This window comes from Lipotes vexillifer, unplaced genomic scaffold, assembly GCF_000442215.2.
Source record: "Lipotes vexillifer unplaced genomic scaffold, Lipotes_vexillifer_v1.1 scaffold451, whole genome shotgun sequence".
NCBI lineage: Eukaryota > Metazoa > Chordata > Mammalia > Artiodactyla > Lipotidae > Lipotes > Lipotes vexillifer.
The window spans coordinates 244,097-260,181 of record NW_006795989.1 but is presented as its reverse complement, the minus strand read 5'-3'; the positions used below and the strand labels follow the sequence as shown (position 1 = coordinate 260,181).

At 46.9% G+C, this 16,085-nt stretch overlaps 1 protein-coding gene across 2 annotated transcripts in view; it reads left to right on the top strand.

Annotated features, from left to right (window-relative positions):
* Positions 1-436: 436 nt before the first annotated feature.
* The window catches only part of EHF (ETS homologous factor), a 33,178-nt gene continuing 17,529 nt past the window's right edge, over positions 437-16,085 (top strand). Inside the window, exon 1 of one of the 2 annotated variants that reach the window (XM_007468066.1) lies at positions 437-606. In XM_007468066.1, the coding sequence (XP_007468128.1) occupies positions 601-606 (6 nt within the window). In that variant the 5' untranslated portion in view covers positions 437-600. Of the gene's footprint in view, positions 607-10,483; positions 10,505-16,085 lie in introns of those variants that run through there. The other variant, XM_007468068.1, reaches the window with a different exon arrangement.

The following is a 16,085-nucleotide window of genomic DNA, read 5'->3' as shown; positions in this document are numbered from 1 at the left end:
GCGCTCAGTAGTTGTGGAGCATGAGCTCTAGAGCACAGGCTCAGTAGTTGTGGCACACGGGCTCAGTAGTTGTGGCGCACGGGCTTAGTTGCTCCGTGGCATGTGGGATCTCCCCGGACCAGGGATTGAACCCGTGTCCCCTTCATTGGCAGGTGGATTCTCAACCACTGCACCACCAGGGAAGCCCCTGCAAAGGACCTTAGATTTGGCCCAAATTCAGCCTCTGTCTCAATTATGTCCACTGAGAAAATCAGAGAGCACCTAGCTTACCTTTCGCTTGTCTTAACTCCATTGGCCAGAGGCTGTGGACTGAGGAACGTTGGTGAAGAGTAGACTTTGGCTGCTTATGTATCTGAAGGAGCAGGGGGCTACGAGTTTTTGTTGCCTGGAAGCAGCTGGAATGTGGTACAAAGAACATGGAGGTTAGAGTCAAGATACCTGGGTTCACCTTCGACTCTGCCACCGAGTAGCTGAGTGACTTTGGGTGAATTATGTAAGCTCAAGACTATAAGTTCCTCATCTGGAAAATAGGGTTAATAACATCTGCACAGGCTGTTGTAAGGATTAAATTAGACAAAGATTCTGAAAGCACCTGGACAAATGCTTGTGAGGAAACAATTAGTAATTTGTGGAACGGAATTGGAGGGTCAGTGCTCAACATGGGTGTTTTCAGCGAGGTGCTATTGACTAGGAGTGGCTGATAATAATTCTGGAATTTTGTTTTTCAAAGTGATCGATGTTGGTTCTGCACTGTGACCTTGGGGAAGAACTGCAATGGGGTTTTCAGTGGGGAAGGTGGGCAGCAGGGAGATGGGATGAGCCATGTGAAGCCGAGAACTCCAAATGGAGCCTTGGGTTGAACTGGCTGCAAACCACCACCCATGGCAGTTCCAAGGAAGACCTGGGGTAGGTACATAGCATGTTTTTATCCCGTCTTGATGCCTGGCATGTAGGGGCCTCCAGGAGAAACTGATCTCCCTCCCAGCAGTTCACATGGTTAACTGCAACTTTATATATGTTGCTCAACCCTTAAATTCTTTTTTTTTTTTTTCTTTCAGTACGCGGGCCTCTCACTGTTGTGGCCTCTCCCGTTGCGGAGCACAGGCTCCAGACGCGCAGGCTCAGCGGCCATAGCTCACGTGCCTAGCCGCTCTGCGGCATGTGGGATCTTCGCGGACCGGGGCACGAACCCGTGTCCCCTGCATCGGCAGGCGGACTCTCAACCACTGTGCCACAAGGGAAGCCCACCCTTAAATTCTTGAGTGTCTCCAGATAGCTACTGGCCACTGCAGCTAAGGCATTACTTACTCTGGGTATTCTAGAGGCTTTAAAAAAATTTCCTGGGCTTCCCTGGTGGCGCAGTGGTTGAGAGTCCGCCTGCCGATGTAGGGGACACGGGTTCGTGCCCCGATCCGGGAAGATCCCACATGCCGCGGAGCGGCTGGGCACGTGAGCTATGGCCGCTGAGCCTGCGCGTCCGGAGCCTGTGCTCCGCAGCGGGAGAGGCCACAACAGTGAGAGGCCCGCATACCGAAAAAAAAAAAAAATCCTACTTATTTTGCCAAAGAACTATAGGGTCTGCCTCCTGTAAATTGTTCAACTGAGGCTTCTGGCCATGTGGAAGTGGTCTCAAGAGGCTATTTGAATTGAACAAGCAGTCCTTGCTGTAAAACAGCAAGGGTTCCTAACCTGGGATCCAAAGATCTCTTAGTGTCCCTGGGGAGAAATCAGAGGGTTTGTGAACTTGGATGTGGGAAAAAAAAATTACATGTTTATTTTCAGTAATCTAACTAAAATTCAACATTCAGTGTGAATTCAATTCAATTTCAGTATGAATGTAAGCAAAACTCCCCAGTAGCAATAGCTGTAACTGAATGGCACCAAGAGAAATTACAGATATTTTCATATCATGTGATACTTGTTACAGATGTCTCAAAATATCACTATTCGTCACTACTTTGATATTACGGAAGTTATTGGACCTGCATTAGATATTCTTGTTTAATGTACTAATAAAGAAGCCCATATGTTGTTATGATATCACACATTTATTTTTAAAGTATTTTGATAATTGTATTTCAAGATAAACTTCCTTTCTAATCTTATTATTTTACTTCGTCATTTTAAAAGCATTTTTTTGAGAAGGGGTCTATAAGCCTCAGCAGACTGCGTAAAATGGGTCCATGGTATAAAGAGAAGGCTGAGAATGCCTAATTTATAGCACTCTCACACAGAGCTAATGAAATGACTTCTGAACAGCAGTAGCTAATAGAGGGTCTCTGTCGAAATGGGGTGTATTTTCTTCCCACCCATCATTCTTGCCTATGGGTAGCTTTGGAGTTGTCGAGGGACCTTGGCATAATGAAAATAATAATAATAACAACAACAATAATAATGCTAGCTAACATTTGTTGAGTGCCTGCTGTAAGCCAGGTGCTGTTACAGGCATGTTCAATGTCGTATTTCATTTAATTCTCCTAACTACTTTAGGAGCTTTAGACAGAAAAGCTTTAGACAGCAAAGACTCCCCCTGCCTTCCATGATGATAGAGCAAGGGTACAGGTGAAGGCAAAAGTTGGGACTGACCCCTGGGACAGGGCCGGTATCAGTGGGATAGAGCAACTGCAGTCACACAGGGTCCAACACTTAGAAAGCACCTGTGCTCAGTTTAATGCTCTGTTGTGGCTGTCTTGAAATTCTTAATACATTTGGAACAAGGGGTTCCAAATTTTCCCTTGCACCAAGCCCTGCAAATTATGTAGCTGGGCCTCCCTCTGGATGTGATGAAATTATTCAAACATGTGACAGCTCCTGATGCTGGGAAGCCAGCAAGCCGGGAAGTTGCTGGGAGAGCCCCTACTCATCCTCATCGTGGTCATCTAACAGACCTTGGGTGTTTTGAGTTGGTGAGTTGGGTCATTTTGTTTGAGTGTCAAAGGTGTCCACTGAAGCAATGGGAGGGATGAATAATCGGCTGGAAGGGATTTGATTCCTTAGAAAACATTTCTGATAGGCAGTTGCTTGCCTTGTTGAGGAGTATTTTCATTTGTTATTTTCCAGAGGGCTTAATCCACAGGCCAGTGAGCTAGGAGACGCGGAGCAAAGTGTGTTTTGGAAGGAAAAATGAGACTTGGGTTGCTGAGATTCTATTGTTCCTGTAGGATGGCACTAAAAAGGAACGCGGCTTTCTTGTCAATTGTCGTTTAATGATTGCCTGTACGAAGAGAAAATCCTACTTCTTCCAAAGAGGAGATGCTCTAATTCGTGAGAAAATTCAGATATTATTTGTTTCTTAAGTTGCAAAGATGATACTGGAACGAGTCTAATGAAGTTCTGTCTGTGTGTTACGGCTACGTTTTTACAAACTGCTGCAGGGTCATGCGCCTGGTGGAGGACGGGGTGGACTTCCCTAGAGTTCTTCTCTGAGTGATGGAATGCAGGCTCCCAGAGTGACACGTTCACAGTCCTCCCCTTGCGGGTGTGACATCCACAACACAGCAGGTCTGACATCAGGGCCTGTGTGTGACAGCTCAGTCGTCAGATGCTTTTCCAAAGGAGGCATAATTTTCCCTTAGTTTTTCAACAGTTTGTTTCCTTGTTATTATTATTGCTCTTTTATCATGGCTAATAAGTCTGAGGTGGCTTCAAGCAGCCAAGCCCAACTCCTGAGTCAGTCTGGGCCTTTCAACAGGAAGCCAGGCTGAAGTTTTGACAAATGGATTTGCGTGGCGGTGAGCTGGTGCTTCTGCAGCATCCACACTGATGGACACTAAGAGAACTTTCATATTAGGCCTCTTGTTCACATTTAGGGAAAAAATTAAAGGATCTGTACTTAAAGGATCTCAACTTCAAAAATAAAAGTAAGCGATCCTAAAGAGACATCTTCCTCGTCTTTGGAAATACAAGGATGCATTTTCAAAGCTACAAGAGTTGTATTGCACTTTTCTGCCACACTCCAATACATTTATTATAATATATCCAGTCCATTTACTAGCTCTGTGTCTTTGGGTAAGTTGCTTAACTTCTCTGTGCCTCCTTACCTGTAAAGTGGGGCAAATATTAGTACCAACATTTGAGGCTCTTGCAAGGATTGAGTGAGGAAATTCCCGTAAAGCCTAGCTCAATTCCTGGCACAACATTAACACTCAATAAATATAAACTATCATCCTCGTCATAATTTTGTCTGTTGTTTTGTAATTATACAGTCTGTGAGATTCGAAATTGGTGGCTGTTGATCTTTCCTTGGCTGGGTCATCTTAGTCTTTCTCTGGGAAGACATTTGGAGCTCAACATGGTCAAATCCATTGTCCCAGTCCATCCCAACCCCTCCCTGGCTGCGGTTCCCACCTCTTACCTCCCTCCACCCTTCCCGCATTCTTGCGTCCTTGGTCTTACTTTTTTTTCAGTCAACTGAGGGTGTTGTTAAATCTTTTATTTTTCTGGCTGCCCAGTTTGGTTCCAAGGCACTCCACTCCCTGCCCTGCTCATGACAAGAATGCTTGGGAATGCTCAGCCAGCCATAGCCCTCTTCTGTCGGAACACCTTGTTCGTAACGCTCCTTGAGAAGCGGCGTTTCCGAGGCCTTCCCCCACTGCTGTGACTCCCCCATTCAGCCAGTAGTCTGGTGATAATGAAGGCCCAACAGCCGAGAGAAAGCTGAGGGGAGGTGGTCATCGCGGGGAACAGTGAGCCTGGCCCACGTCCTAGGCTTTCTGCTCAAGGCTTAAAAAGAGATATTAAGAGGCTTCTTCTGACACTGTGTGTTAAAGGGTGGGTGATGATGCCACTGCTTAATTAGTATTGTCATGATCTCCATTTGAGTGATTTGTTTAGCTCTTTGTGGCCCTTTGTGGCTTGAGCTCCTCATGTGATATTGACAGACTGTTGAGAAATGAGAGCGCGATGATGCTTGAATTAATGCAGGCATCACACTGTGAGCATTTTAGGTCCTTTCCACTGGGGACCTGACACATCAAGTTGCTTGGTGGGATGTGAGTGAGTCTACACATCTTGCCTTGGAGGTAGGTATGGCTAACCTCTCTTCCCCACTGGGAAAGCTATGGTCCAGGGACCTGGAGTTTTCAAACTATGCTTGCTGCCCAGGGCTAGATGAAGTCTTTGGGAGAAGCAGGCTGAGTCTCTGCTTAGGGAGGTACCCATAGGCCACACCTACTACTTGAACCATATTGACTTTCAGAAGTCAACCATTTGGAAGAGTGTGGTTTGGGTTTTGATCATACCCCAGCAGCCCCTTCTCCGCCCCTGTTAATCTGACTCAGGATCTTTAACCTGGGCTGGCTGGAGTCTGGCCATGTCATTCTGCAGATCTTGGACACCCCTCAGCGCCCTCACAGAGCCAGCCGTTGGAAAAGTACAGTGTCTTCTGGCTCCTTGGCCCTGCCAGCTCTGGCTGGCCTCTTCGATACCACCTTTTCTTCTGAGGGAGTGGGAGGGTAGCATCCAAAGTGAAAGCGCAGGTTTTTCTTTGATTTTTATAGGAAAAACAAATTGGCATGAACGCTCTGTCAAACCAGCTCAGGCTGTTTGGGCAGATGCCTTTCTTTGCTTTTTTCTGTTTATTTTCCAACAAATCAATGCTTAACTGCATTGTTATTGGAGCAGAGCAACAGGTGCAAAAAAATAACTCTGCTGCCAACTCAAATGCAAAGGTAGGGCTTATACCCTCTGGGAGGTATTCAGAAGATAACAGAAGCCCCTGCCAGCAACTGAATTAACAGCTCTGTTTACGGTGGGTTTTATGTTAACCTGCTCCTAACCCTCCGACACATAAACACGCCATTGTCTCGGGGAGAGACATTCAGCCATCCAGACAACCAACCGCTTTATTCTGCCCTGAGTGGAGATTGGTTTTGACTGAGGCTGCTTCGTGTGAAACTCATGGCTGCCAACTCCAGGTCTTGGTGAGGGTTTCCTGTGAAGGTGAGGGCGTGGGGTTGTTGGAGAGAGAAGAATCAGTCCTGTTTTTATTTTTTATTTATTTATTTTTTATATATTTTTTTGCGGTAGGCGGGCCTCTCACTGTTGTGGCCTCTCTCCCGTTGCGGAGCACAGGCTCCGGACGCGCAGGCTCAGCGGCCATGGCTCACGGGCCCAGCCGCTCCGCGGCACGTGGGATCTTCCCGGACCGGGGCACGAACCCGTGTCCCCTGCATCGGCAGGCGGACTCTCAACCACTGTGCCACCAGGGAAGCCCATCAGTCCTGTTTTTAAAAGGAGTTGAAGTTCTTTCCAAGCTTGGTGATTTCCAAATGCCAGAGCAGGTTGTCAGGCTCTGTCTCCTCTGGTTCCATGGTAACCCCAGCGGGAGATGGCGAATGAGGTCAGAAAATTTTGGAAAGCGCTACTGTGGTTTTCAGAAGTGGTGTCCTCTCTGGATCGTCCAATTGAGCAGGGCAGCTTCTGTTGTATTGCACTTTACACAATTGTATTGCACAATACAACTTCTTTTGTATTGCTGTTGTGCCACCAGCTCCCAGCACAGTGCCTAGCATCTAGTAGACAGTCAAGAAATATATATTAATTGGAGGGGATAAATATTTATACCTGTGGGAAAAACATTTCTTGATGATTGTTTCTCTCTGCCGAAGGCTAAGATACTAATTTTCTTCGGTATGAGGTCTGAAATCCAAGGTGGTTAAGTAAACTTTGGAAGAGCTGAGGTGGGGTGGGGGTGGGGGTTGGGATAAGGGGTGACTCAGCCAGCGATGCGATTCCCTTGATGGAAATAATCATTACAAAAATCCTCTGCAAATGCTGGCTTTGTTTGTTTGGCCTTCAGAGACTCATACTTGTAAGTTCGTTGAGCACAGTTGCATTGAACCATTTGGTGGTACTGGACATTAGGAACAGCTTTATTTCAAGTTTGCAAATAATACAGTGATAGAGTCTCCACAGATGAGCTGGAGCTTGAGTTCTTAGGACTGAATGTACTGTCTCTGACTTTACAAAGATTTCCTGGTGTTTATGGATGTTTCTTTTAGGGCTGATATCTGCTGGAGTTTGTTATCTTGTTGTGGGAAATCGAGGGAAGGCAAGTAGATGAGTCTTTGGCCAGAAGCTCTCAGCTGTGAGAGTGCTTAAGGATTCGTGAAGGGAGGGTCTCAAAAATGTAGATTCTGATTCATGGTCTGGGGTGATGATGATACAGGTGGCCTATAGACCAACCTTTGAGAAACACGTGTGTGGCCTCATCAGCCAAGTAGGAGAATAAGCACCATAAATGTAATTCTCTAGTCCCCATACCTGTACCTTTCCAAAGACCTACAGAGACCTAGGGTTGTAAAAGTAGGCCTGGTTTTTTGTTTGTTTATTTCTGGATGTCTTTGTTTTTTCTATATGATCTTTAGTTTATGATTATTTGGTTTTAGAATAGAGATCGAGGATTAGTGGGGAGAGAGATCCTGAGGTTCAGGGTGGTGGGGAGGATGGTGAATTCTTCGCTGCATTGCCAAACAGAGGTCCCGAATGACTCTCCTGGATGCAGCATGATCCCTACTTTAGGTGCCGATGGAGAGGGACAGTGGGGCCCCTCCTGGTGTCACCATAGGAAAACTAGGCAACACCCATGTCAAGTAAGAACAGGAATAGAATCTCTCAGGCCTTCTCTCAGAGGTCGGACTAGACTTGTCTCCCATCCCTAACTCCGCTGCAAAGTTGTCTCTACATTTCAATCCAACATGAGTGCAAGAGAGTTTTTTTTTTTTTAAAGATCCATGGTGTCCATAGATTTGCAGGGGTCAGTGGATGGTCTTTAGAGGGCCTGGGGCCCACAAAATACGTGCAAAACCTGGTGTGCATTTTGAAGAGGAGAAAACCCTAGTTTCTCTTGAGGTCTCAAAAGACTCTGTGACCTTTTATGCGTCAAAGCTTGCCCTATTTTTCTGAGTTTCTCGTATCTGAACGAGACTGATAAAGGCTCCTGGGGTCATGAAAGGTAATCTTGTTTTTTGATCAACTTTGGTGCCTGTCCACTGTCAGTACCTGCATCTTGTCTGGATCTGGCACCAAGACTGATAAAGATCAGCCTCATGTGTATATTTCCAAATGGCTCACAGTCAGTAAAGTGTATCTATAATGGATCAGCTCTTGGCCTCCCGATATGGCATCATTGCTCATGAAAACGCTTGAAAGCCCAGGAATAATGCCTCTGATGTTGCCCCTGGGAACATGAAATGTCTGTTTCAAAACACATTATGAGGGTATGAAATTACCTGTGATGTAATCCCAAGAGGATCAAATACATTCCCCAAGCTTGATTCACATTTTAATTCATTTGGAAAACACAAATTATTGTCTGTATTACATTCAGTTAGATTTCACATGTACTTGAATTTTCTTTTCTCCTCGTTGGGAGTAGTTCTCTTGAAATGATAGTCATATTGAAACAGGAAGTCGGTAATCTGTTGCAACATCCTTCAGGCAAATGCTGTGAATTCACCTGCTGGTAACTTTGATTAAGGACCGAGAATGGTTTAGATATTACTGTCATTGCAAAAGTAATTATTTACAATGTCTAATTGCTCCTCGGGCCTGAGGACTAAACATACCCACACAAGGCAGCCATTTGGGGATGTTGTGGTTGAATGTATCAAGGAGCTGGGAAGAAGGCAGACCATGGCTTTGACTCTCAGTCCCCTGGGGCTGGGAACAGGGAATACAGGCAAAACCCTGCTTATGGTCTGCTCTGTGGTCCTGGTGGCTCCCAGTGTATCTTTACCCTCCCAGAAAGAGCAAACCCTACTTTCTGGACTGAGAGCTAATTCAGATGAAGCACAAAGAATTATGGACCAGTTCATTTCCAAAATATAAAATAAAAATAACTTTATTGAGTCATAAAAGGAGAGTTTATATTATATATGTGTGCAAATATACTCATGTATATATATACATGTAAATATATATATTTATATACTCATGTATGTATATATACATGTAAATATGTATGTATGTGTATATAAATATATAGGGCTATAAATCTGTAATTAATGGCTAAAAGAGTAAAATTGGCCCAGCTTTCATAACCTAAATACTCCTACCTGAGTATATGGTAGGTATGACAGAATGAAGACAGATTTCTACCCTTTCATTCTACAAAGAACTCTTGAATATATTAAGAAGAGTGATGGCTTCGGGTTGCTCTGGCAAAAAGGAAAAGGGTTTCAATCAGGGTCACTGCATGATTGAATGAACCAGAGAATTTTGTAATCTTGGAGAAACCTGGTAAAGGTGTGAGGCCCCAGATGGCAGAGGGAGAATGCTGTGAGTATGTATGGAATGGGGATGGAGGTGAGGATGAGTTGAAGGCATCTTTCTTCCCTGGCAAAGCACCCCCTTCTCAGCAGAAAGTCCCCAGGGTTTGTTGCTAGACCCTTGGAGTTTGAATTCTCTTCTAGCTTCAATTCTTTCGAAACTGTGTGAGCTTGGACAAGTCATCCAACCTCTCTGAGCCTCGGATAAACCATCTGTTAAATGATATAATGCCTTACAGAGTAATTGTGAATATTGGCTGAGACAGTGTATTTAAAACTATTAGCACAGAGCCGGCACATTTTAAATGTTCAGTAAACCCTAGCTACTCTAGTATAGTTACTATCACTATTATTTTTTTATTTTTCATTTTTACAGCATTTTGTCCTTGGTCTCAGTTACCTCACCACAGAGCGAAAGACACACCTTGCTCCAGATAAGCGAGCCCGAGCTGGGCTGCGTTTGTCTCTGCTGGCAGGTTCTCTCTGTGTGTTTAAGAAGAGAGACCAGTGGAGCAGTTCTTGGCCTTGGTAGGAGTCCCGAGACTGGGCAGAGGCTCCTGGGTTCTGGAGTGCATGACTCTGGTCCCTTGTCAAAGTCCCAGTGGTGCCTGCTTCCCCTCATTTTTCTGTTCCCATGAGCTCAAATCCCAGACCCCCTTCTTCCAGTAAATGAGCAGTTCATGTGCTAAGGGACCCTGTAGGATAGAGAGATCCTCTGGCCATTCTCTGCCAGGAGCTCCCACTTTGGATGTGCTGCTCTCCTGTGCACCTGCCAACCAGCCATGGTGTGTGAGAGCACAATGCCGGGTGGTAACCCAAGGCCTGCAGAGGGGTGCCCTTCCACTGCTCCTGGCAGCCTCAGGCAGCGTGTGCCTGGTGGGACGAAGGGGAGAAGGAAGGATGCATGCCCAGAGCAGGGGAGCACGGCTTCTGTGAGCAGGGGCTGAGAGATGCCGCCCACGGCTCAGCCTAATGGTGCGTCTGCCCAGCAGCCCAGGATGGGGAGTGGGGAGGCACGAGTCCAGCCCTAGGCTAGATTGTGCCAGCCAGCTGGGACTGCTGAATATTACATAGATGGTGGAAGTTAGAAGCCTTGCTTGAAGTGAACTAAACCCTCAATTTCCTCCTTGGAGACTCAACAAAATAATAGCCACAACACAATAAAGAAGTGATAATGATTATAAAGACCAGCTAAAATTTACCAAGTACTTAATATGTGTCAAGTGCTTTTCCAAGCACTCTACGGGTATCATCTCATTTTGGCTTTCAACAGCCCTTTTCATATCATCTATCAACACTTTTCATACCATTCTATCAATGAGGAAAATGAGACCTTCAAGAGAAGTTGAATCACTTGTCCAAGCTTGCCCCATTAGTAAACTGGCAAAGCCAGGGATTGAACCATGGCCATCTGACTCCAGAGCCTGGAGCTCCCCACTATTACACCATCCTGCCTCTGAAGGGTCTAACCCGACCCCAAGAATGTCGCCCAAACCAACCAGCACAGTTTAGAGAGAGATCCTGGGGCAGACCCGATGATAACTGCTAACATTTCCTGGGTACTTGCCACGTATGAGATAATGTGTGAGAACTTTACATTCTCGCACATTAAACATTCTCATTTAATCCGCACATCAACTCCATTTCCCCCACTTTCTGTCATGGGGGAAATTGAGACTTTAGAGAGGATGGTACCTCCCCAAGGTCAACAAGAGGCAGAATCAAGATTTCAAGCCTCACCATCTGAGTCACTGTAAGAGCTGCCCTCCAGAAATGCAGCAACATCGGGCTGGGTTTGAAGGTCCTCACACCTTGAGTATGCTCTTTCAACCCAGATGTTAGTGAGACTCTTTCTCATGCATTCCCATTCGTGCCACCAAGCAGCAGCTAAAATGTGAGACTCTTAAACTTTAGGGTCAGGCCAAGTGCTCTGACGGCCTCCACCCAGATCCATTGGTCCTCCCTGTGCGTGGTGGTCAAGCTGGTGCTCGAAGGGAATTTAGCCTTTGATGAAGGTCTGGCAGGGAGGGTACAGAGGTGGTAGATCGCCTTTATGCGTGGGTGGCCCAGCAGTGGTCTGAGACCCTAGCATCTTAGGGCTCTGTGGGAATTTGTGTTTAACCCCATACTGCCACAGACACTCTTTACAGGGGAGTAAAGAGTGTCTGTGGCCACCCCAGCACAGCACGGTGCTGTCTCTCTGCCAAAATGGGTTTGGACTGGTCAAACCTTAGTAGCCCATTGTTTGCCAGGGAATTGCTGCCTAAGGTGGAATAGGTCCTGGCTGGAAGGCTGGCATGAGATACCGTCTACTGTAGTCGACTGGGTCCCACACGTGGCTCCGGACTTCTGTCGCCCAAAGTGGAAGTTTTAGAACTGCCGTGCAACGGGTGATGTCTTGGGCGAATGCGAAAGTCACGACAATCACAGGGGGCAAAAAGTTCCCTCCGATTGTTTGTATACACGAAGCGGGGATAAGATGCAGATGGGAAATCGCTGCATCACCCACGTTGCATTTCACTCTTTCGGTTTCAGTTAAGATTTACCTTTTTTCTGGTGTGCAGTTTTTAATAGCCCAAGTAGTAATTTATGCTGTGTTCCCGGAATACATACCATGTGGGAATAGACAAAGGTGGGCCTGATACCCAGTGCATTTTCTTAAATTTCTACCTAGGAGGCAATTACCCGGCATGACCAGGCACTGTGCTGGGGACCTCGCAGTCCCTTATCTCAGTCAGTCCTCCAGCAAGCCTAGGTGGTGATACTAATGCCATGGCTGTTTTCTGGGAGAGGATATAGCAGCTCAGAAAGGATAGAAAACAGTCCAAGGTCACCACACCAGCAGGATCAAAGCCTGAGCTGTCACCTCCACAGGCTCTAATTTGACTGGTGTTCGCAACTGGGGGTGATTTGGCTCCGGGGACATTTTTCAGGGGGCTGGTGGGTAAGTGCTGCAAGAATCTAGAGGCCAGTGATGCAGCTAAGCATACTGCAATGCACAAGTCGGCTCCGCAACAAAGAACCATCCTGGACCAAGATGCCAGTCGTGCTGAGGTTGAGAAACTGCTTTTCACCCCTAGAATCCTCCCTCGAGCTGGAGATGAGGCCAAATAGATCCTTTTCCCAGCTTGCTTTTGGCGCGAAGGGTGGAACCTTCTTACTTAGGATCTGAATTTATTTCTTCCAGTCTTGGAAGAAGTAAAATGTGTTAGAGCAACACCCTGAGAACTGACGTTTAAAGAAAGGAAAAGACACTGATTTTAAATGAGGGCATGTGTTCTGGCATCGGACTAGGGCCCTTTAAATCCATGATATTATTTATCCTTCCAAACAGCCCTTAGGCTTGGAGGACATCCACTTTCCCCGACTTCCCCTTTGAAATCATTGAAGACATTGAGCTGGGAAAGGGTAATATACTCAAGGTCACGTGGCTGAAAGATGGGGAGCCTGGATTCCAACCCGGGCCTCAGAGATTCCAAAGTCTCTACCTCCCACGCTTGATATATTTTTCTTTTGAAAGAAACTAATGAAAGCTACGCTGAAGGTAAAGTAGAAAGCTTAAAGAGCAGCATTAAATAATTCCCTTACTTTTTAATGAAAAGGGTTGCTTTTTATACCCCATAAAGTAATCACCATGTACTATAGAAAGTTTATATTCATATATGGGAGTGTGGGTGAGTTGATTATAATAATGCTTTTATTTATTTATTTATTTTGCGGTAGGCGGGCCTCGCACTGTTGTGGCCTCTCCCATTGCGGAGCACAGTCTCCGGACGCGCAGGCTCAGCGGCCATGGCTCACGGGCCCAGCCGCTCCGCGGCATGTGGGATCTTCCCGGACCGGGGCACGAACCCGTGTCCCCTGCATCGGCAGGCGGACTCCCAGCCACTGCGCCACCAGGGAAGCCCATAATGCTTTTTTTTTTAAAACAGTTCGCAAGGCACATTTATTATCCATTATCTCGTTTGATCTTTTCAACAGTCCTGTAAGGCTGCTGGGGGGCAAATGTCCTCATTTTACACCTGAAGAGCTGGGCCTCCGGGGGTGGGGGGGGGTCGGTAGGACTTGGTGAAAAGCCTTCCGCCATGCTGGCCCCGAGGTGGGGGGCCTTTGGTGCCCACGCTAAGGGCGCTGTCCCTGCAGCCCCAAGCTGTGTTGAAAATACTGATCTTCTTTCCTCACAAGCCCGGGTGACCTCAGTGAACTCTGACTCACTAAGGAATAAGCCACATAAACTCTTTTATGGGCAGTAACCATTTACTGTGCCCTGTAAAAAAGGGCCCCTCACCCTGCCAGCTGCTTTCCCCTGGAAAGGGGGTGCCGGCAGGGAGCGCGCTCAGCCTCCTGGGGGCCAGGTGGCGACCGGGCAGCTGTGACCTTGTAGTCCTCAGGGCTTCTCTGTGGGTTGAGAGTTCTGGGTGCCTCGTGCTGAGAAATGATGTCTTCCCGGAGGAAAGGGGCTGGTGGGCATTTGATCCTAAGAGGAAAACTGGCCCACACGGTCATGCGACATTTATTGAATTGTTCCTTAGTACCCACTCGGCTCTCTGCATGCGCAAGCTCTTTTGATGCCCACGGCCCTCTGCGTCTGGGTTGTTCCCATTTTACAGGGCGGAAAAGTGAGGATCAGAAAGATTTAGGCTAAACAGACATGAACTTGCTCAAGGTCACCTACAGTGAGCAGGGGAACTAGGTTCTGAGCCCACCTCTCCCTGACTTCAAAGCCAGGCGTTCAGTCCTCACACCACCCTGCCTTCTAGTTTTTCGGGAAGTGGTGAGCAGAAGGTCTGGGCCAGCCGGCTGAGGAGGTGGGTCCTAGCTGGCCCCGGCAGGTCTGGCTTCCACTGAAATGGCCACTTTGAAACAGCCCTGCGGGCAAAACCTTGTGAAAGAATTTCAGGGAAGCCTCCGCTGCCCACCCCACCCTTACCCACAGCCTGGAGGGCAGATGGGCTGGGCTCTGAGCTGCAGCCCCTTCAGGGTTAAACAGTAACCTGTCTACTGCTTGTAGTTGAGCAAATGCTGGCAAGGAACAAGCCCGGCCTTGAGCAAACAGGAGCCGGTGCCATGCCTCCTCCCTCCCCCAGCCACCCCTCTGGGGACCTGGAAGTTTTCTTGTACCTTGGAGTCCCCCGTTTGGTTTCTTTGCTTAGGGCAATTGCTGTAGAAAGCTCGATGGGAAAAGGCCCAGTTCCTGTGAAGGAGAAGTCTCGACTTGGGTTGGTTTTCTCTGAGAGTGAGAATCAAAGAGATTTCTGGAAACGAACTTAAGAAGCAATTTACCTTCTTTAAAGTTTTGCGGGGGGAAACTGAGGCCCAGGGTTGCTTCTGGCTCGGGTTATCTGGAGATGTGGTGGCTCTCCTCATAACACCTACCGCGTGGCCATGTCCTACTTTGTGCCAAGTGCTCGAGGTATAGAAACTCATTTAAGCTCCAACCAATACACATGGTACGTATGATGACCTGTATTTTGCATAAGAGGGAACTGGGGTTCAGAGAGGTTAATGACTTTTGTTCGACTTAGTACCAACTTTAGCAGGCAAGTGTGAGAGCGTGGGATAAACCCCCGCTCTTTCTGACTTCGAAACTCATCTCTATGGCACCACCACGTAGAATCCAGCTCTGCCATCTCCGCACCCTGTGGTCTGTTAACAGTGTTCACTATGCCCACCCCATCTTTCCTTCTGCTACCTTCTACTTAGGCCTAATTATTTGCCAAACAACCAGGATGATGATGTTAATAATCATGATAAATGCTCCTGTTTAGCCTAGTTCAGCTCTTAATCGCCGCTCTATCCCTGGTCCCTAAAACTGTGCCCAGCCCATCGCAAGGCTGACGAATAGCTGTTGAATAAATGGATACATGAATGAATTTTTATGCCTTTTCCAGACCCCTCTTCTCCCCTCTCAAGCCCTTCAAAGAACCAGAGGAGCACCAGCTAAATTAGAGGAAAGGGTCTTGAGGGATGGAACCACTCTGGCTGGGCAGTTTCCAACTGGCGGAGGTTGGCGACTCGTGAAGATGCCAGATTTCCCCCATACAGGCAGAAACATTTCCATGATCTGCTACTCTAAAGCTAGACTCTTCACCCTACCCGAACATTTAGAAAGAGCAGGTTACCCTTAGAGGCCCTGGGTAATGCTCAATCATCCTCTGGAAACAAGCTGTTCATCCTTTGGGTGATTGAACACACTTCTGGGGCTTTGAGTCTGAAAGGTGGAGGGCGCCTGCCTTGAGGGTAGGAACATTGTAGATGCTGGACGACTGAGGTGAATATTTCTAAAGTGTAAAATTTTTACATGGTTTAAAAAACCCAAACAGGCTCATGGAAGAAAGCCTCTTCTCCTGGGTCCTTTACTGAGAAAATGAGCCCTCAGACTGAGAAAGTCAGCTTCAGATCAGCTTTGAAGCCTGCGGTATTCTCCAGGTCTCTAAAAGGAGAGGGAACGTGGGGCTGAATTTTTTACCAGGAAGGAAGGGAAGGGGCAGTGCCTTGTCCCAAAAAACAACTGATTTCTAATATTATCACGGAGCCAAATACTTGAAAAACTCTAGGTCAAATATGGCTGAGGTCCTCCAAGACGAGCCCATCCCGTGGCAGACATTTGTGCTGAGGAAATTTACTGGATGCCCAGGTGTAGGCTGCTCAGATGTGTCGGGACTTGTGAATGTCTGATTTCAGGTCAGAGTTCCTGCACAGGTGCCGGGTCTGTTCTGCTACCCATTTGGGTTTTCATTGATTGAAATTTTACTTTAAATAAAAACCTCTTTGGTATTTTCACTTTTGTCAAAAAAAAAAAAAAAAAAAAAAAAA